Source organism: Meles meles, chromosome 3 (genome assembly GCF_922984935.1).
Source record: "Meles meles chromosome 3, mMelMel3.1 paternal haplotype, whole genome shotgun sequence".
NCBI classification, from domain to species: domain Eukaryota; kingdom Metazoa; phylum Chordata; class Mammalia; order Carnivora; family Mustelidae; genus Meles; species Meles meles.
The window spans coordinates 104,585,617-104,606,976 of NC_060068.1; the positions used below are offsets into that span (position 1 = coordinate 104,585,617).

General features: G+C 49.1%; 1 protein-coding gene across 18 annotated transcripts in view; it reads right to left on the minus strand.

Annotated features, from left to right (window-relative positions):
• The window catches only part of LOC123938945 (protocadherin gamma-C5), a 172,539-nt gene that overhangs the window by 14,152 nt on the left and 137,027 nt on the right, over positions 1 to 21,360 (minus strand). For 11 of the 18 annotated variants that reach the window (XM_046000752.1, XM_046000748.1, XM_046000753.1 and 8 more), the window contains one exon: positions 263 to 321. In XM_046000752.1, the coding sequence (XP_045856708.1) occupies positions 263 to 321 (59 nt within the window). Of the gene's footprint in view, positions 1 to 262; positions 322 to 3,270; positions 5,875 to 7,871; positions 9,871 to 14,313; positions 16,902 to 19,285; positions 19,601 to 20,541; positions 20,630 to 21,360 lie in introns of those variants that run through there. The other 7 variants (XM_046000743.1, XM_046000759.1, XM_046000755.1 and 4 more) reach the window with 7 other exon arrangements.

The window sequence follows — 21,360 nt, forward strand, 5'->3', positions numbered from 1 at the left end:
GAAGACCAGGAGATAGGAAAAGGTTCACATCGGGAGAAGGCAGGGGCTGAGTGTGTGGAATGAGCTTTCAAAAGAGGCAGAGGAGAAGCCTCTTCCTTCTGGGGTCTGTGTACCAGCCCGCAATACACTAAGACCTCCCTGAAATCTAGAACTGAGGGAAAAGCCATTTGTAGCCAATGCTGAGCCCTCCCCCACCTCCTCCTACGTCATCACTGAGAAAATGCCGCAGAGAAGAGGGTGGGCTGGAGAGGCAGTCACCTACCCGCTGGTGCCAGGTCTCTGGGCCTGAGAGAATCGCCAGTCCGTGTTGGGCGGGGCTTGCTGTGGAGAAAACAGAGGGAAAGGGGCTGAGTACTCACAAGCAGTCAGAATGTCACCAGAGTTGGGGCTGGGCAGGGAGGAAAGAGGGGCATGGACACAGAGAAGAAAAGAGGAGAAGAAAAAAGGGTAAGAGGAGGGAGGGGTAGACTCATCTTCAAAGACAAAGCGTACCCCAGGTCTCAGAGGTCTGAGGTACCAGAGGCAAAGAGATAAAATAATATTGATCTGACCATATCGAGGAGCAAACCCAGAAAGAGCCCATTCCTCCAAGCCCACTGACTCAGAACCGCTGAGCTAAGGTTCAAGGGCGGAAAATATCTTCTGTGGAACTCAAGGGAGGGGCGCAAAGAATCACTCTCCCGCAGGAGATTTTCATGAGAATTCCACCAGCCCCAGAAAGAATTTATTCAGCCCCTCAGCTGGGAACAAAGCATCCTTGCAGCAAGATGGCTGCTGCTCCTGGTAACCCTTTTTGTGCCAGGTTGTGCTGTAACATATTCAGAGGGACGCCTCCTCCAGGCCCGTGGCTCTCGACGATCCCTTCCCACAGCTAAACACATTATTAATTTAGGAGTCATGCCAGACTGATTCTTTGCAGGGCATCCAAGCCCCAGGACACCTCTCACCCCCAGAACTCTGCCAGACAATGGCCGTGACTGAGGAGGAGAGAACAAGGCTGCTCTGTCTGGGATAGAGAAAACTGCTGGAATGGAGCCCAGCAGAGATCAAGCTCCCACAGCCCCCAGAGCAGAGCCAGCTCAGTCTCCAGGGCTCCTAAGGGGTTGATCTGTAGTCATGTCCCACCTGGAGGAAGGGGTGGGACTTTGGCCAGATGCTTCACTCCTGAGTCCAGAGAGTACAGTACCCCATCACACACAGACACACACACGGGGCACTCTGAGAGCCGTCTCCTTACAGGTTCTGAGGTGTGCTGGTAATTAACTCTCACGTTCACTCCCAGAAGCAGAGGAGACATGTGAGCATCTCTGATTACACTGGGGAGAAGACAGACCCAAGGCTGCCAAATGACTCAACCTGAGGCTCACAGGTGGCAGTGATCTGAGCAGAACCCAGAAATTTACCAGCACCAGTCCTGGGCCGCTGTGGGAAAAGGCACTGGGATGCCTACCCCTCAGCCTTAGACACAAGAGAATCTACAAGAGATACAAGAACCATGACAGACTGGAAGAGAGTTGCTGGGCAAAACTCACAACCTACATAAGGATGGCGGGTCCAAAGCATGTTCAGTGAGGGCTGCTCAGAGATAAGGAGCCCCAGAAGACTTTTCTCCAACATATAAAGCCATAAAAGAAAAGAATCGCATCTGTGCCCCATCCCAGCAGATGCCGACTACCCTCCTGTCCTCCAGCTTTACAAGTGCTAATGACTCAAAGTACAAATTCTGGAGTTAGACCTGAGCTAGAGCTTTCCCTACCACTTCCCCTGCAAACTTGAGCAAGTCATATGACTGCTGTGAAATTCAGTCATAGGTGAGGAAGCTAGTATCTGTCCAACGAGAACGCTGGGAAGAACGAGTACGATGTGGTACAGCAAGGCTCTCTCAATCAGCTATCACATAGGGGTGTTGTTTCAAACTAGAATTCTGATTCGTTAGGGGCAGGGAGGAACATAACTGTAGTTTAAATAAAAGCTCCTGAGATTGTGCCAACTTGTGCCTTTTACTACTATAGTTGCCAAACATATGAGGGGTCCCTGGCATCTGGCAGAGGCTGGGCTTTCTGTAAGGCCCAGAAGGAAGGACGTGACAGAAGATACTTTGGTCACTCCCGAAGCCCTGACCCTAAACTGCAGGAACACATCAAGATTACTGACGGAGCCAAAAGCCAATCTCTGAGTGTCCAGGGTCCAGGTGCTCCATGGTCCCACTTCCTGCGTTAGGGCAGGCAGTGACTGTCACTGAAGTCCCAGGCTGCCTATCTATCCTACCCTTGGGCCACAGTGTAGCTCAGCCAGCCCCCGAGGCTTCTGGGCTGGAGGCAACACTGACCTCTGCTTGGAGCCCCAGCAGGATAGAGCAGCCCACCCTGGCCCTAGAGTTCCCAGACTCACATCCTCTTGCAGAGAGGTGACCTGGTCTAGCCCCAGGTGGAGGCAGGAAAAGGCTCCTGAGTCCTTGCAGGCCCTGGGAAACCATGCCATGGGATCCTCAACAGTGTATGATCAGTCAGCAGTGAGTACCTCTGAGGCCAGCTGCCAGGTGGTTTGGAAGCTCTGAGGGGCCTGGGGACAGCCAGTGCATGTGAACTTGACAGCAAGCACTGGCAGGTAAAGGCGGTGTGCGTGTAAGACCAAGTGCAGGTAGGTGTGTGTGCATGTGTATGTGTGCACGCAAATGAGGTGAGGCAAGCGCCCTGGTCCATGTGGCCAGGGGCTGTGTTCTGCAGGGAGGATATGTGTGAAGCCTGGATGTCCACCTACCTTGTCTACAGATGTGTTTGTTTGATGGGGGGAGAGGGAGAGTTGAGATTAACAGTGAAGTCACCCACCAAGGGAGTGGAAAGTGGAAACCTAAAGACTGGCAGAGCAAGCTGGCTCGGAATTCAAGGAGGCTGGGTGCCGGTGTAGATTCATGACTGGCTCCACCCAGGAGCAGACCCCCACCCAACCCCAGCCATAAAAGATAACTGGACCCCAGCCTTTCCTGTATGTGGGCGGCACGGATTGGTTCTACTTCCCCTCACCTACAACCACCACCACCTCCTGGTACTCCAAGTCCTCTCCCCACCTTAGTGTTCCACACAATCAGTCCAAATGGCCCCCAGAGTCAGGCAGAGTACAGGCAATGCTGAGCTCCATGCCCCCCGCCACCCCCACGCCCCCACCCTTTGCCCAAGAGGAGTGGATGCAGAAAGTCCCTTTTGTGGCCAGGCTACTTCTCCACTGCAGCCCATGGGGGTCAGTCGCCCTGAGCGGTGGGGAGCCCCTCACCTGGCTCCGCTCCCGCAGTGTATTAGAGCGGGACCGGTAGGCATCAGGCTCCAGCACCAGAGCTGAGGGCTGGTGGACACTGAGGGGTCTTAGAAAAGTGAAGTCACTGCCATCCGAGGCTGGTGAGAAGCACGTCCTGTAGCAGCGGCTCTGCGAGTCCGAAGGCCGCAGCGTCACCTCCATGTACTTGAGTGTGCCGTCTGAGCTCACCTGCAGGTTGGGACTAGACTGCTTATAGAAGTCCCGAGAGGGGGAGTCCTGGCGCCTGCAGCACCGGCTCCCACCCCCATCTGCATCTCTGTGCCCCCAAAGGCACTTAGCTGACAGGAAGGTGAAGGTGACTAAGGATAAGAGACTGATGGCTGCAAGAGCCACAATGAGGTAAAGGGTAAGGTCTGCATGCTCAGAAGGGTGTGAGAGGAAATCACTGGACTTGGGCATCTCCTCGGGATCCTCATCCTCCAGAACCAGCAGCACCGTAGCTGTAGAGGAGAGTGAAGGGTCACCGTTGTCCCTCACCAGGACCACAACCTGCTGGGTGTCAGAGTCATCCTCCCGTAAGGCCCGGGCCGTGCGCACCTCGCCAGTATGCGAAGACACCAGGAACAGTCCCGGAGCCGTGGACTGTGGCAACAGCGAATAGGAAAGCCACGCGTTGTGGCCGGCATCAGCATCCACAGCTGTCACTTTGGTGACCAAGGAGCCAGGAGGAGCAGAACGAGGGAGGCGCTGGGGGGCTGAGAGTTCCCACCCAGGTCTTGGGTGCAGCACAGTCGGCGCGTTATCATTCTGGTCCAGGACAAACACATGCAGAGATGTGTTAGAATGCAACGGAGGAGAGCCAGAGTCTCGAACGCCCACCATGATCTGCAGCATTTGCAGCAATTCATAGTCAAAGGTGCGCTGGGCAAAGACTCGCCCATCCTCAGGGTTGACATATACGAAGGAGGAAGCTGGGGCTCCCTGAATCTGATTCCCTACGATGGAGTAGGTGAGGTGAGCATTATCGCCAGTATCTGGATCCAAAGCAGCCACAATGCAGAGAAGGGAACCTGGAGGCCGATTTTCTGGGATGTAAGCGGTATAGAGTGGCTGAGTAAAGTAGGGGGCGTTGTCGTTAACATCTGAAATGTTGAGCCTGATGGTGAGATGGGCGTGCAGGGGAGGTGAGCCTGCATCACTGGCCAAAAGCTCAATGGTATAGTGGGATGTGGTCTCCCGGTCCAAAGGCTGGCTGGTCAGCAGTGAGTAGTGGTTCTCAGAAGGCTTAATCTGAAATGGCAGGTCTGGGGAGATATCAAGGCTCACTTCACCATTTCTACCTGAGTCTCGGTCCCGCACATTGAACAAGCCCACTACTGTGCCCACTGGTGTGCTCTCCAGGATAGGGTTGACCAAAGAGGCCAGGAGTACCTCTGGGGCATTGTCATTGGCATCTCCCACATCCACTTGAATCATACAGTGGCCTTCCATGGCCGGCTGTCCCTGGTCACGGGCTCTCGCGTGAATTTCATAGAAACTTGACTCCTCAAAGTCTATGGGACCCAACACGTGGATTGCTCCACTGCTAGGGTCTAGGCCAAAAAGATCACGCACTACATCAGATGTATGGTCCCCGAAAGAATAGTCTAGTTGGCCATTGGTGCCCTCGTCTGGGTCACTGGCATTGAGGCGAAGCAGCAGTGTACCCACAGGTGCATTCTCAGGGAGCCCCACGCGAAGAACTGAGGACTGAAAGGTGGGGGCATTATCGTTGACGTCCAGCACAGTGACAGAGATAAGGGTAGTCCCTGAGCGGGCTGGGACACCCCCGTCCACAGCAGTGAGCACGAGCTGATGTCTCGCCTGGGCTTCACGGTCCAGCTGCTGCTCTAGCACCAGCTCTGGGAATAGCTTCCCATCTTTTAGGGTCTTCACCTTCAGAGAGAAGTGGCCGCTGGGGCTTAGAGTGTAGAAGCTCACAGTATTGGTGCCCACATCCGGATCCTGGGCACTATCCAGTGGGAATCGTGCCCCAAGTGCAGCTGATTCTGAGATGCGTATCTCCCGCTCTGAGGTGGCAAAGCTAGGAGAGTTGTCATTGAGATCCAGGATCTCTACCTCTACGCGCATTAATTCCAAGGGATGTTCAGTCACCACCTGCACGGGCAGCAGGCAGCTCGTACTGGCTCCACACAGGCTCTCTCGGTCAATCTTCTGATTCACTGCCAGAGCACCACTCATCAAGCTCAGGGAAAAATAGTGGCCATTCTCCTCAGACCCCAACCGCAGTCGGCGGCTCGACAGATCTGTCACCTTTAAGCCAAGATCCTGAGCAACATTCCCCACCAGCGTCCCCGGCTCTGACTCCTCCACCACTGAGTACCGAAGCTGCCCGGACGCCCAGCCCCAGCAGCACAAGGACAACATGCAGAGCACCTGCCATTTCCCAGCGAGCTGTGGGGGTGTCTCAGGCCCCATGACCCAGAAGGCCCTTCCTGGACACTGACTCTGTGCTGTCCTGTCTCCAAGGTAGACCCAGGTCTTGGAATGTAGCAGCTGAAATCTCTTCTGTCTCCTTCCAGCCTCTTAAAAACTGCTCCGAGGTCTGTCTGCCTGCAGCAGTTCTTCTTAGTCACCAAATGGCGGGGGTGGGTGGAGGGGGGATGGGAACTGAATCTGAGTGGAGCTGGGGAACAGGGGGAGGAGAGGTGGGCAGGAAGAGCAGATCCCCCACCTCTGCTCTGAGTCTGATTGGCCAAAAAGTCTGTCTGCTCTCAACCAATTGTGAAGTCTCCTCAGTCCTGGAAACCTTAGGAACAGGCAAATCTGTGTCAATGAAGCCTCCTACCTACCCACTCATTTTAGGCTGCAGGTTGATTCAGCCCCCTTGGCAGCAAAGTTTGACAGCTCAGATGGTGCTCAACAGGGAAGACAAAGTGGTACAAAACTTCTCAGGGTTCTATCCCAGCAACTTCCCTCAGGACTTTAGAAGCTCCCACTACTTTGCTTCAACCAACAAAACTGTGTCCTTTCAGGGGAGGCAAAGCCTCTGTGAACCCCTCCTGCCCCATCCTGCCAAAGGCTGCTAAGGTGAGAGAAAAGTTCTGTTAGGATCCTGTAAAGCCTTGCTCTGAGTAGCTATCAATGCTTTGAGGATCTCAATGTCAGCTGATGGTTCTAGGGCTCTGCTTTTCTGAGATCCCTGACTTGAGCTGTGGAATGAGCACAACAGCTTGTGGTAGGGGGAACGTTCCTGTGACTGATCCACGTCCCCCAGGAGAGTGACTAGAAACTAGAAACTAGGCACGGTTTCTAGGATTTATGGCTTCACCAATTCAGAACTCTACTTAAAGACTCCCAGAGTGGCTGTCTCTGAGTTCCTCAGCTGTAAACCAGTTTTCTGACATCAAGTGATTTCACTTACACTGCTCTTCCCGCCAAATAAATGATGCTCCCCTGCCCCCATTCTCCTACATCCAGCTCAAACCTCAGTGGGGACCTGACTGGGATTCCTGAAGACTTGGACCGAAAGATCTCTGCGTGCATCTTGATGCCTCCCTGACCCTTCAGTTCTCTCCTCTTTGTGCTTCCTGCTGTCAAGCAGAGAGTTCTCTCTATGGTGGGTTAGGGAGTACCTGATACCGTGGGGCAAATATATTAGTTGCCCTCAATTCACTGGGAAATGGTAGCTTAGAGTTAAGGTAGTCCAGAACCTGGCCTCCCCAATCAAGAAGAGAAAGCAACCTCTTGGGTTTAGGTGACTGCCTGGTCTACCCTTGTGCAGTAGAGCCTCCTATGCTCCCACATTCTGGCAGCAGGTTTCCACAATACCCTGACTCTTGATCATTACCTTCATTTCTTACCCTCAGATAAGGGCATAACCCACCCCAAGTACTCATCCATTATTCACAAAACACTTCTAACACACACCATCTACCACATAGTTACCACGCACTATGGGCTCTTGCAGAGAGACCAACAGTCGATGGGATGTGACCCAGCCATACACCTGCATCAGCATAACCCTCAAGCATTGGCTGAGCCTGCAAAGGTCTCACCTCTAGCCCATACAGAAGATCAGAGGGTGGGCAGCTTGGGCGAACAGGCTCCCCTGCCATGGGTGCACTGGGTGACTTCACCATCATGAAGCTATCACTCCGAGTGGGTGCAGAAGCCAAAGGTGTACAGCCATGAGAGTGGCCGCCCACATCAACAAACTTGATAGGATCATCTGACCCTAGCTGGATTCGCAGGATCCCATTGGAAGGAGGAAGCCCCTCCCTCCTTCGAGATCGGGTGAGACAGGCACAGGTGCCAGCAGGAAAGCAGGTCACTCCACAGGCAGCCCCACGCAGACACTTTGAGAGCAGTGCCACGAATGAGCCAAAGGACACAAAGCAAATTGCCACTAGCGATACAGCCAAGTAGAGGGTCAGGCGGGATTCTCCTTCCCTTGGAGCTGAAGATTCTCGAAGATCAGGGACAACTGGATGAGTATCTTCCTCCAAGGACACTAGTAAAGTGACAGAGGTAGACAGTGGGGGGCTACCACTATCCTTTACCACAATGACCAGCTTCTGTGGTGGGAGATCAGCTGGGATGGGAACTGCCGTCCGTACCTCCCCAGCATAGCGAGAGACTGCAAACAGGCTGGGGTCTGGGGCCTCCAGGAGCTGATAGGAAACCCAAGCATTGTAACCTGAATCCAAGTCCACAGCAGTCACCTTTGTGACTAGGTGGCCAGCACCAACTGATGGAGGCAGTGCTTGAGGACACAAGGAACCAGGCCGCGCCCTAGGGCGGAGCACAGCTGGGGCATTGTCATTGAGGTCCAGCACAAACAGACGAACTGTCACAGTGCTGCTGAGAGGTGGGTTGCCCCGATCCCGGGCCTGCACCTCAAACTGCAATGTCTGTGTTTGCTCATAATCAAAGGATCGAGTAGCATGAACGGCTCCTGTCTGGGGGTTCAGAGAAATAAAGGAAGAAGCTGAAACATCTCGATTTCTGGGCTCCAGGAGAGAGTAGGAGATAAGTGCATTCAAGCCAGAGTCTGGATCAGAGGCTGCAAGGGAACAAAGCAGGTCCCCTGGGCGATTGTTCTCAGGAACAAACACCTCATGTGACCTCTGGAAGAAAGAGGGTGGGTTATCATTCACATCTGAAATATTGAGGAAAATAGTCCTCTGGGTACTCAGAGGAGGATTCCCAGCATCAGAAGCAGTGACCATGATGTCATAGCTGGATTTGGCCTCTCGGTCCAAGGGCCCAGCAGTCACCAGGGAGAACTGGTTCCTGAAGGCAGACTTGAGGGCAAATGGCAGGTGGTCAGGAATACGGAGGCTCACATCTCCATTCGACCCTGAGTCAGGGTCCTGCACACTGATGAGTGCCACTACAGTGCCAGGTTCTGCGCTCTCTGGAAGAGTCCCAAGCTCCGAGGTCACTGTGATGTGTGGGGCATTGTCATTTACATCTAGGAGATCCACCCGAAGGCTGCAATGTTGCTCCATGGCTGGAGAACCCCCATCGCGAGCCCGAACATCAAATTCATAGTAATTCTCACTCTCAAAGTCTAGGGGCCCCTGAAGGGTAAGCTTTCCAGTAGTCGGGTGAAGGCTAAAGAGGTTTCTCACACGATCAGGGGTGTGACCACTGAAAGAAAAGGTGACGTTACCACTGGGACCCAGGTCTGGGTCAGAGGCATTGAGCTGGATGAGCAGCATGCCAGCTGGGGCACTCTCCAACACACTAATCCTATAGCTGGATTGCTGGAAGGCTGGGGCGTTGTCATTCACGTCCAGCACAGATACTCGGAGCTCTGCGGTGCCAGATCTCGGGGGGTTCCCTCCATCCACAGCAGTCAGCACCAGGCGGTAGTCTGATTGCTTCTCCCGATCCAAAGGCTTCTCCAGGAGCAGCTCTGGGACCAGGCTGCCGTCGCTGCGCTTCTTGACATCAAGTGCAAAGTGTTCATTGGAGCTTAGTCTATAGCTGCTGATAGAATTGCTCCCCACATCTGCATCCTGAGCCTTTTCCAAGGGGAAACGCTGTCCTGGAGGAGCTGCTTCCCCAATTTCCAAGTCCAGCTGCTGCCGAGGAAATCGGGGGGCGTGATCATTCACATCCACAATTTCTACCTCCGCTCGGTACATTTCCAAAGGCCCTTCGGTTACAAACTCCAGGGGCACGATGCAGCTGGCACTGAGTCCACACAGTGCCTCTCGATCAATTGGATTCTTGATGAGCAGGGCTCCGCTGTCCAAATCCACACGGAAGTGTCTTTGGTTCACCTCTCCAGCAACCTGCAGCCTACGAGCTGACAGACTCTCTGTATCCAGCAGGAAATCTTGGGCGACATTCCCTACAAAAGTCCCCTCCTGTGACTCCTCTGGGACCGGGTAGCGGATCTGCCCACAAACGTAACCCAGGTGGCAAATGTGGAACAAAAGGGTAGCCCCCCAGCAGATTTCTACCCAGCTTCCCACCTTGCGGAGCATTGCTGCTTCCAGCTAGTCCTCTACCTGGTCCTGAGAAGCAGAAGAAGCCGACCCGCCCCAAACGGCAACAGCAGCTGGAGACACCTATCTCTCTTTCGTGGCGCCAGCTCTGGCGCGGCTGGGCCGGCGCCGTAAGGGTTACGCGCCGTTTTTTTGCTGGTGGCGGGGTAGATTTGTCTGCCTTCCGCCACCCGATTGGCAGACGGCAGCTCCTAGGCTCAGCCAATAGGCTGAGCAGAGAACATCCCAATAGCAGCAGGGTTAATGCGTCGCAGCACTGGAGGAAAAAAAAACCAAAAAACCCAAAAAACAAAAACCACCTATCTTTTCGCCTTCCTCCCACTCGACAGCATTTCTTTCTATAGGTTTATTATCTCTAGGAGAGGCAGACAACATGTATATATGTTCTTTCCCCCCCACCAACACACCAACTTCCCCCGCCCCTTTTCAGCGGGGAGGCGGGGAGTGGGGGACAGAGAGCCAGAGCCCTAGCAACCTGCAGCCCAGAGAGAAGTAGCCATTTGAGACTGGTCACTTTGTTCAAGCCCGTGTTGTCATCCACCAATATTCTAAATGGGTAGTTTCTGCCTCAGTCTGATGTATTACAGCAACAACTAAATAGAAGCAGGGCCATAGACTCAAAACTCTGCTCCTCTGCAGATTATTCAGAAACATATCCATCTCTTTGCAGAAAGACTTACACATTAATGTAGCCAATTAAATTTATGCAGTGCACGTTTTTGTTGTAACAGGAGGTGCAGAAGAAACCGAATCTCTCTTATTCAGACACTAGCTAGAATTACCATTCATTGATTTCAAGGACAGTATAGAAGGAGATGAAGCAAGGTGGAGGGAGCCAGGAGAGGGAGAGGTTCCAAATCAGTGTGCCTGGGAGGCGCTAAGGACTAGATCTCATTATCTGGCAGAATGCTAATGTTCACAGATTTAATAGCTTCCTTGAATGACTGAGATCAGCCACTAACAGTACTGTGCCCACAAATCCCCTTTATTTGACACCATGGTATGCTTGATTTGTTAATTACCAAGAGAGACAGTTTCAAATGAGCAAGCTTTTCACTTGGTGCCATGGGGCCTCTTGGAGCTGGAGACTGGATTCACTACTCCCACCCTGATCTAGACCCTCCCAGGAGCCTGGCTACCACCTCTCACAAACAGAACATGAATCATCCCACACTGTAGTTACCTGCAAACTATAATCCTAGTGACACATCAGAGCACAGAGAGATAAATCCAGCCTGATCTGGACATAAGATTTCTTTTTTTTTTTTAAGATTTTATTTATTTGACAGAGAGAGATCACAAGTAGGCAGAGAGGCAAGCAGAGAGAGTGAGAGGGAAGCAGGCTCCCTGCCGAGCAGAGAGCCCCTTGCGGGACTCGATCCCAGGACCCTGAGATCATGACCTGAGCCGAAGGCAGTGGCTTAAACCACTGAGCCACCCAGGCACCCCTGGACATAAGATTTCTTAACTTATCTGAATCCTCACCTAGGTCACCACAGGCTGCAAAAACTACCAGCAAAACCCAGATTTCTTATCCTCCCCAGATTTTTAACCAAACCTGTAATCCTCAGGAATATCCTTTTGACTATGGTAAAGCCAACAACTTACATTCTGGTCTCAAACAGAGGGATCTGGCTTTCTGTGTTCTTTTACCATAAAACAGCTAAACCTCCTCACATAGGAGTAATGGAGGTATCAATCAGAAAGTTTCAATCAGTCTGACCTATAAGGTGGTTGCGTCGGGATTCACTAGCACAGGTGAATGGCACCACCAACAACCCACCATGAATATTTTATACAATTCATTCATTTAAAATCCACAATTTGGGGCACCTGGGTGGCTCAGTGAGTTAAAGCCTCTGCCTTCTGCTCAGGTCATGATCCCAGGGTCCTGGGATCGAGCCCCGCAGGGAGCCTGCTTCCTCCACTCTCTCTGCCTGCCTCTCTGCCTACTTGTGATCTCTGTCTGTCAAATAAATAAATAAAATCTTTAAAAAAATAAAATCTACAATTTGATGGTTTTCAGTATATCCACATATGTTAAAAGGATACAACCATCACCACAATCTAATCATATAATATTTCTGTCATCCCTCAAAGAGGTTCCATACCTCAGTTCCATACTGACCAGCTCTAGACTTTTTTTTTTTAAGATTTTATTTATTTATTTGACAGAGAGAGATCATAAGTAGGCAGAGAGGCAAGCAGAGAGAGTGAGAGGGAAGCAGGCTCCCTGCCGAGCAGAGAGCCCAATGCGGGACTCAATCCCAGGACCCTGAGATCATGACCTGAGCCGAAGGCAGCGGCTTAAACCACTGAGCCACCCAGGCGCCCCAGCTCTAGACTTTTTAAGAACAGCTGGCCAGATGCTAGTGGTTTAGGAAGATTTTCCTCTTTAGATGACTAAAGCATCCTCTTATGTCTTCCCTACATTGCTCCTCTAGAGCTATTCCAAATACATCTATATTTTTAAAACACAATTATTTCTGTATTTGGGTATAGTTGACACATAGTGTTACATTAGTTTCATGTGTACAACACAGCAATTCAACAAGTTTATAGAGCTATTCTATGGAATATTTTAAGGCTGGAAATAACAGAATTTTCTAAGTTCAGCCTGGCCCAGTAAGTCTGGTTCTATGAACACCAAAATAACACCTGGCTTCATAAATGTGTTAATTGATAGACTGACAGATTTTAGAGCAGTAGTTTTCAAACTAGTCTGTACATTAGAATCACTTAGGGACCTTCAAAAAATACTGATCCCTGTGTCTCACCCCCAGAATTTTTAAGGGGTCCCCAGATAATGCTAGTATGCAACCAAGTCTGACAGCTGTCATCTTTCCTTAGGACCTTTCCATTTATGTCTCTACTATGTCATTTTTGGCTGCCTCCAGATTTTCTCATTTCCAAGGTGTGTTTAAGATTGGGGGGGAGTAGGGGCGCCTGGGTGGCTCAGTGGGTTAAGCCTCTGCCTTTGGCTTGGTCATGATCTCTGGGTCCTGGGATTGAGCCCCACCTAGAGCCCCTCATTGAGCCCCTCATCGAGCCCCTCATTGAGCCCCGCATCGAGCTCTATGCTCAGCAGGGAGCCTGCTTCCCCCTTACTCTCTGCCTGCCTCTCTGCCTACTTGTGATCTCTCTCTCTCTCTCTGTCAAATAAATAAATAAAATCTTTAAAAAAAAGATTGGGGTGGGTAAAGAATAAAAATGATAATAGTAATAACAGAATTTTTTAACACTTAGGATACACCAGGCTCTGAGATTATCTTGGCCAAGGACTCACAGCTGATAAGTAGTGAAGCCTCATCTGTCTAACTGACAAATCCAAGGGTTAGTAACAATAATATACTTATTAGTATACTAATATACTTTATTGGTCATAAAATACAGTGGTTCTCCTACAACTGGAAGTGTGTATAGGCTTCACTCCAAGACAAAAGCCTCGTAGTTACCTGCACACCAGCCTGAATAAATGAAAGCTTTACCTTTCTCAAGTTACAAATTCCCTACCTCTTACACTGTGTGCATACTTAAGAAAAATAATGCTGGATGGGAATAACACTGTGGGTACAAAAGAACTTTCAATTTGTACCATATGTTCTTTTGAATTGTCTGGATTTATTTATAAAGTAAATGATTACTTTTACTTCTATAATTAATGGTGGCTACATCTTTAGATTTGGGGATTCACGTTAGTTACAATTATTTCTCTATATTTTTCTCTATTTTCTAAAATACACGTGCATTACTACTACGCCACTAAAATATTTTGTAAGCAACGTACACATTATTTCCAGCAGTGTACTTGAATTAAAACTTAAAGGATGCCTAGAATTTTATTTCTTTCATAGAAAATCAGCTGAGAATAAGGCCCGGGATCCGTGTAGGCAAAGGAACATTATCAGGGGCGCCTCGGTGGCTCAGAGGGTTAAGCATCTGCCTTTGGCTCAGGTCATGATCCCAGGGTCCTGGGATGGAGCCCCACCATCAGGCTCTCCCCTCTCTGTGCCTGCCTCTCTGCCTACTAGTGATCTGTCAAATAAATAAATAATCTTAAAAAAAAAAAAAGGAACATTATCAGTACACCATTAGTTTTAATGAAGATGTAGCAATCAAATGAAAGATGGACAAATGGAATATTTACTATATTCCAAGCATCTGTCACTGGTTAGAGATATCTAGCAGCTTGTTCTTAATGCAAATGACACCAAGCTAAGTTCTGAGTGTTGAGATCTTGGCTTATAATTTAATGCCCCCTTAGCAAGACTGGTTAGTTGTGATGGCAAGTGATTGCTGAGTGTGGGACTTGGGGCCACACATGAGTCAATCAAATCCACATTGTGTGGGTCCACAAACCACACTCTAGTCAGGCCACCCCTTTCACAAAGGCATGATGCTTGATCTAGGCAGGGCAAGGTGAAAATGTGGATGTATCATTAGGAAATCATCTTCATCATTAAAAAAACACTCCATTCCTTCCTGAACCTGGTGCGGGCATCAAAAAGCATTAATATCGTTCTGGGATGCTAACCCTTACCTGTCCGGGAGGGGAGCTCTCTGCACCCAACACTTGCCTACAGAACACTGGATCACAGCTCCGCAGCGTGTTCTGGCGGCTGGCCAGTGGGCTGGCAGCACCAGTTTTCTTCAACAGCAGGTCACTGCGGCGTGAGTCGGTGGTGAGGTACACCTGATGGTAAAGGTGCGGTGGCATCAGGCCACCCCGCACAGCGTCTGCATGCAGAGAGGACCCTGGTGTTCGGTACAGGGAGCTCACTGGGGCTCGGTACAGGTCCCTGGACTGCTTCCACTTGTAAACTTTGAATATAATCACTCCCAGTACTGTGACTGCGAACCCCACAGAAACCAGGATTAGAGAGAGGAGCAGATAAAAGGTGAGATTTTTATTCTGCTCCCGAGGGGCAGAGCCAGAGGGGAACTCAGCCCGGGCTTCAGGAGAATCCTCAGTTACTGACACAGTCAGGGTTGCCGTGGTAGACAGTGATGGCTCCCCATTGTCTTTGATCAAGACCATAAGAGTCTGCCTGGGCACATCTGTGTCCTGGACTGCGCGGGAAGTGCTGACTTGACCTGTGTGAAGCCCCACAGCAAAAAGGCTCTGGTTGGAGGCTCCCAAAAGGCTATAGGAGAGCCAGGCATTGTGCCCTGCATCAGGGTCCCAGCCTACCACCCGTGTGACCACATAGCCAGGAGCTGTAGCTCTGGGCAGCATCTCCACTGAGCTCCGGCCAGGCCGAGGGTATAAGACCTGTGGGGCATTGTCATTACGGTCAGTGACAAATATATTCACGCTGATGTTGGTGGTCAGGACCGGAATGCCCCCATCACTGACATGAGCTGTTATTTCGAACTCTCGCCGATCTTCATAATCCAGGGACACTAAGGAAGACACGATGCCACTGTCACGATTTATTGTGAAATAGCGGCCCACTAGCCCAGTTTCAGCTCCTTGCTCCAAGAGGAAAAAGGAAAGGCGAGAATTTTGTGGGGCATCTGGGTCCCAGACACTTAGATTTAGTATTGGAACCCCAGGGATGTTATTTTCCTCAACATAAACATCGTACGAGGATTGGGAAGACTGTGGAGGGTTGTCGTTGATATCAGAGACTTGTACCTGCACAACTGTAAGAGCTGAGAGTGAAGGGACTCCAGAGTCTTGAGCAGTGATGCTGAGGTTGTATTCTGGGACAGTCTCACGATCCAGGGCTGCACTGGTTTTCAAAGTAAAGTAATTCTTGAGGGAAGAAGTTAGGCTGAATGGGAGACCTGGAGGAATCTCACAAGTCACCAATCCATTCTCGCCAGCATCCAGATCGATCACGCTGAGCAAAGCAATGACAGTTCCAAGAGGAGCATCCTCGGGGACTGGGCTGTACACAGAGGTGACTGTGATCTCTGGGGCATTGTCATTCACGTCCAGAACCTCTACCAAAACTTTGCAATGTGCTCCTTCCGGAGTGGCGCCTTTGTCTTTGGCCTGTATGTAAATCTCGTGGAGTTTCGTGTCTTCGAAGTCCAGGCGACCCTTGATTGTCAGCACCCCAGTAACAGGATCTAAGGAGAAGAGATCTCGCACACTGGCACGGTTGTGGCTGCCAAAAGAGTAAATAATTTCACCATTGGGGCCTTCATCCAGATCAGTTGCATGAACTTGCACAACGAGAGTGCCAGGAGGTGCATCCTCCAGTACACGCGCACGGTACAAAGACTGATTGAAGGTGGGTGCATTGTCATTCGCGTCCAGCACGGTGATGCGAATGGGAAGGGTGGCCGAACGAGCTGGAGTTCCTCCATCCAAAGCCGTCAGCACCAACTGGAGACTTGGCTCTCGCTCCCAATCAAGGGCGCGCTCCAGCACCAGCTCCGCGTACTTGGTACTGTCCTCCCGCGTCTGAACGCGAAGCGCAAAGTACTCATTAAGGCTCAGCTCATAGGTTTGTAAAGAGTTGCTTCCTACATCGGGATCGTGCGCGCTCTCCAGCGGGAAGCGCGTGCCTGGCGCCACGGCCTCACTAATCTCCAATTTCATTTCCCGGGTAGGGAAAGATGGATTGTTGTCGTTGATATCCTGGATCACCACCTCTGCGCTGAACAGCTCTAGTGGGGTTTCCACTACCAGCTCCAGAGTTACCGTGCACGAGGGCAGTGTCCCACAAAGCTCCTCTCTGTCCAGGCGGTCATTCACGAACATCTCTCCTGTCTCCCGGTTCACCTCAAAGAACCTTCGGCTAGTCCCGGACAACACCCGCAGCCTTCGGGCTGACAGGCTGCCGAGATCCAAGCCAAGGTCCGTGACCACGTTGCCCACCGCAAAACCTCTCTCTCTTTCCTCCAGGATCTCATAGCGAACCACGGCAGAAGCCTTGTGCAAAGCACCAAGCAGAAACAAAACTCCCACCACTCTCCCGGTGCTTACCAGTCCGCTCCTCCAGGCCTCTGGGACCATCTCACTCAAAGGCAGTTCCTCTTAGCGGGGTCCAGATTTTTCCGGCTATTCCGCTGAGAAACTTTCAGCGGGTTAGCGCTCGAGCGCTGGGCGCGGAGTCCGACATGGCTTTCTGGATGCCGCTGATTTGCTCGCCGGCTGTTCAGTCTCTGCCTCATCCCGGGGCGCCGAGAGGGGACGGGCCGGGCCCGATCTCCAGCATCTTCATTGGCCGACAGCGGCACGCAGAGTCCCAGCCAATAATTGCACGAAGAATGCGCTAGCGCCGGGCTCTCTGAGCGGGACAAACACTACGGACCGGATCTTCACTTTCCTTTGGCTTCTTTCCAGAGTTTACGGCCAAAGCGCCTTGGCAGTTATCTGTACCTCACAAACCCACCTTAGCCTGGAAAGCCAACTGCAGAGCGATGAAGCTGGCTGTTCTGCAAGTTTTCAAACCAAAGCCTATTGTACATTTTAATCGCTGTCTTTAGTAATCACAAGAAGGGAGCATCAAACCAAACCGAGAACCATACAACACTGTCTGGAAAAACACAAAACTGGTTTGTTGGAGGGCTGAGTAAATCCTATCCAGCTGGACGCTACATGTAAGGGGGCATTTAGCATTTCCGTGGAAATGTGAATAATTTCAGCTTTATCTCTTACCAAATGAGAGTGTACAATTTTATTACTTCCTCAGTAGAGTAAATCAACAGGAGCCACTCTCTGTTTGGTTTAACTGTGTTTTATGAAATTGAAAATTCAGGTTTCTTTTAAAACTGGTCTTGTGGGGCGCCTGGGTGGCTCAGTGGGTTAAAGCCTCTGCCTTCGGCTCAGGTCATGGTCTCAAGGTCCTGGGATGGAGCCCCACATCAGGCTCTCTGCTCAGCAGGGAGCCTGCTTCCCCCCTCTCTCTGCCTGCCTCTCTGCCTACTTGTGACCTCTGTCTGTCAAATAAATAAATAAAATCTTAAAAAAAAAAAACTGGTCTTGTTCTTTAGCTCTCATTTCTTAAGAACCAGGGAGCAATGTGACATTTCCTTACCCCATCTTTCCCAACATAACCTCAATCATAAGGCATAATCTCAAATACTTCCTTTTACACCGTCAATCCATTTCCCAAGATCTTGTGTTCATATGTCGCAAAGAGAAGATGCATTGCTAAAAAAGGATAATATCCCCCCCCCAAACAGAAAAAAATCCAGGTCTATTTATCACCTTTATAGAATGACTGAGATATGCAGCAAAGCCCCGCAATCTTTAGAGAATACAAAGCCTTTAACCTATAGAAGAAAGATCCTCAGGTTTTCTGCATTTAAGATTATAATTCAAGAAACAAACAAAATGGTAATGATTAGGATAATGAATTAGACAATCAGGTATGAAATAAACTGGCTAAGTTGTATACCTTGGGCAAGAAACTACCTTCACAGGGTTTCTGGGTTCCTTATCTTATAAAATGCCAGGCAGGTAAAATGCCCAGCATAGAGTAAGCCTCAATTACTGATGCAAATCACCCTATTAAATATGAGACATAAAGTTGCAGGGCCTCATACTATTTCTGTATACTTGTCTTGGACATCACCTTGACTGCAGAGAGTCCTTTCTGAAGTGTAAATGAACTCTGAAGCAGGGAGATAGTCAAACAGGTTAAATAAGTAGATAAGTATGTAAGTATAAAGAGGATATTTACTGAAGAGATGAAAATCCCTTTTGGACCTGTTTCTCCATGTCCTCAATACTTTATTTTAAACCTCCTAGGTTTTTTTTTTCTTATGAGTGACACAAGTGGGAAAGTTTATTAAAGCTCAAGTATACTGTCCAGATGTTAGAGCCGTTAGCCTGAAGAGAGAGCTGCACATGAACTGGACAGGAGCAGACACTTCTCCAAAGAAGACAGCCAAATGGCCAACAGTCACATGAAAAAATGCCCCACATCACTTGCCATCAGGGAAATACAAATCAAAACCACAATGAGATACCACCTTACACCAGTCAAAATGGCTAAAATTAACAAGACAGGGAACAACAAATGTTGGTGAGGATGTAAACCCCCTAGTTTTAATTTTTTTAAAGATTTTATTTATTTATTTGAAAGACAGAGATCACAAGCAGGCAGAGAGACAGGCAGAGGGAGAGGAAGAGAAGCAGGCTCCCCATCGAGCAGAGAGCCCGATGTGGGGCTCGATCGCAGGACCCTGGGATCATGACCTGAGCCGAAGGCAGAGGCTTTAACCCACTGAGTCATCCAGGTGCCCCCCAAACCCCCTAGTTTTAAATACTGTTTGACAACGGATCAGACCACTGAGAAGGCTGATGGGTATTTAAACACCAAATATATTCTATAGAGTATATTTAGAATATAGAATTTAGCCTTTGCTACTCAAAGGGTGAGCCAAGAACCAACGGCATTAGGCATCACCTAGGAGCTTGTTAGAAATGCAGAAATCCTCCACTTTGTACCTCCTGACCAGATACTGATTTAACAAAATATCTGTGTGATTTGAATGAATATTAGGGTTTGAGAAATACTGATCCATGGTTTATTCAGAAATAATGATTTATCAATCTTTTTATTTTCCATTCGCCATCACTTAGTTACAACATGGCTTTTGAAAACTAGCTTCTAAAAGTTGAGATGGTTTTCCCATTTGTAGTAAGGCCCATAGTTTTCTTATGGTTTATTCAGAAATAATGATTTATCAATCTTTTTATTTTCCATTTGCCATCACTTAATTACAACATGGCTTTTGAAAACTAGCTTCTAAAAGTTGAGATGGTTTTCCCGTTTGTAGTAAGGCCCATAGTTTTCTTAAGACCTCTTCATAAGCCAGCAGCACCCTCTTGGATCCATTTTCCATAGCAGCCACAATGATTTCTTAAGAAAAAAAAAATTTTTTAAAGATTTTATTTACTGGAGAGATATGCACAAGCAGGGGAAGGTACAAAGGGAGAGAATCTCAAACAAATTCCATGCTGAACATGGAGCCCATCTCGGGGCTTTATCCCACAACCCCAAGGTCATGACCTGAGCTGAAACCAAGAGTTGGACACTAAGCTCCTGAGGCACCCAGGCACTTTTGGTCATCTTAAAATTTTAATTAGATCAGGGCACCTGGGTAGCTCAGTCATTAAACGTCTGCCCTCAGCTCAGGTCGTGATCCCGTCCTGAGATAGAGCCCTGTGTTGGGCTCCCTAATGAGCAGGGGAGTCTGATTCTCCCTGTCTCTCTGCCCCACTCCTGTTCATGTTCTCTTTCCTCTCTCTAATAAATAAGTAAAAATTTTTAAAAAGTATAATTGGCAAATAGAATTGTAAAAATTCAAGGTATAAACATGATTTACTATACTATAAAAAAATTACAACATAGTTAACACATCCATCACATCTGTTAGTTACCAATATGCATGTATGTGTGTGCGCATGCACGTATGTGTGGTGAGAACAATTAAGATACAGTCTCTCAGCAAATTTCAAGTATATCCTATAGTACTGTTAACTACAGTCAACATACTGCATATTAGAGTCCTAAAATGTGTTCATTTTGTAACTGTAAGTTTGTACCCTTTGACCAAATCTCTCTACATTTAATGATTATTAATATAGCAATCTTCATGCCAAAGGCCTAGTAATCATAAAATGCACTAAGGATTATATAGAGTCAATTATATGCATCCATTTTCCCTAGGTGTAAGAATTTTGGAAGATACAGTCACTCTTTCAAGCTACCAGTGGACCTAATGAAACTATTCCTTAACCTAATGATTTGAAAAATACAGTCTGCTAAAGAGGCAAAGAAGGTGTGGTAATACAACTTACACTGTGTGGGGTGGGGGGAAGGAAATGGAAACACCAGTGTTATAGGATCAGCACAATTTTTCGGTCTCTATCTTCTTTCCTTGCTGTTCTGTAATTTCAAGAGAGCCTCTAATCAGTGAGATATAGCAAAGACAATTTTGACATACAGAGTAAATGTGTTACAGGTGTCCAGTGCGAAGCCTTAGGGTCAGAAAGACGTGAGCTCCCGTACTGAGTATTACACTTAGTAGCTATGTAGCCATAAAGTTTATTTTTAACTTCTCTTTCATTTTATCTTTAAAATGGGAATAATTGGGGTGCCTGGGTGGCTCAGTGGGTTAAAGCCTCTGCCTTCGGCTCAGGTCATGATCCCAGGGTCCTGGGATCGAGCCTCGCGTGGGGGGGGGGGGTCTCTGCTCAGCAGGGAGCCTGCTTCCTCCTCTCTCTCTGCCTGCCTCTCTGCCTACTTGTGATCTCTCTGTCAAATAAATAAATAATATTTTAAAATGGGAATAATTACAGCACCCCTTGATTTAACCAAGCATCTCAATCTGTTATTTTTTTAACAGCTTTATACTCACCACAGAGTTCACCTAGACAATCAGTCATTTTAGTAAATTTATATTTATGCAATCAAGACCGTAATCCAGTTTTACTATATTCCCATCATCCCAAAAGTCCCTTAATCCTGTCTGCTGTCAATCCTTGCTCCTAACCCCAGCCTGAGGCAACCACTGAGTTAAAATTCCCAAGTCCAGGGCGCCTGGCTGGCTCTGTCAGTAGAACATGCAACTCTTGATCTCTGGGTTTTGAGTTCGAGCACCTACACCGAGCTCAGAG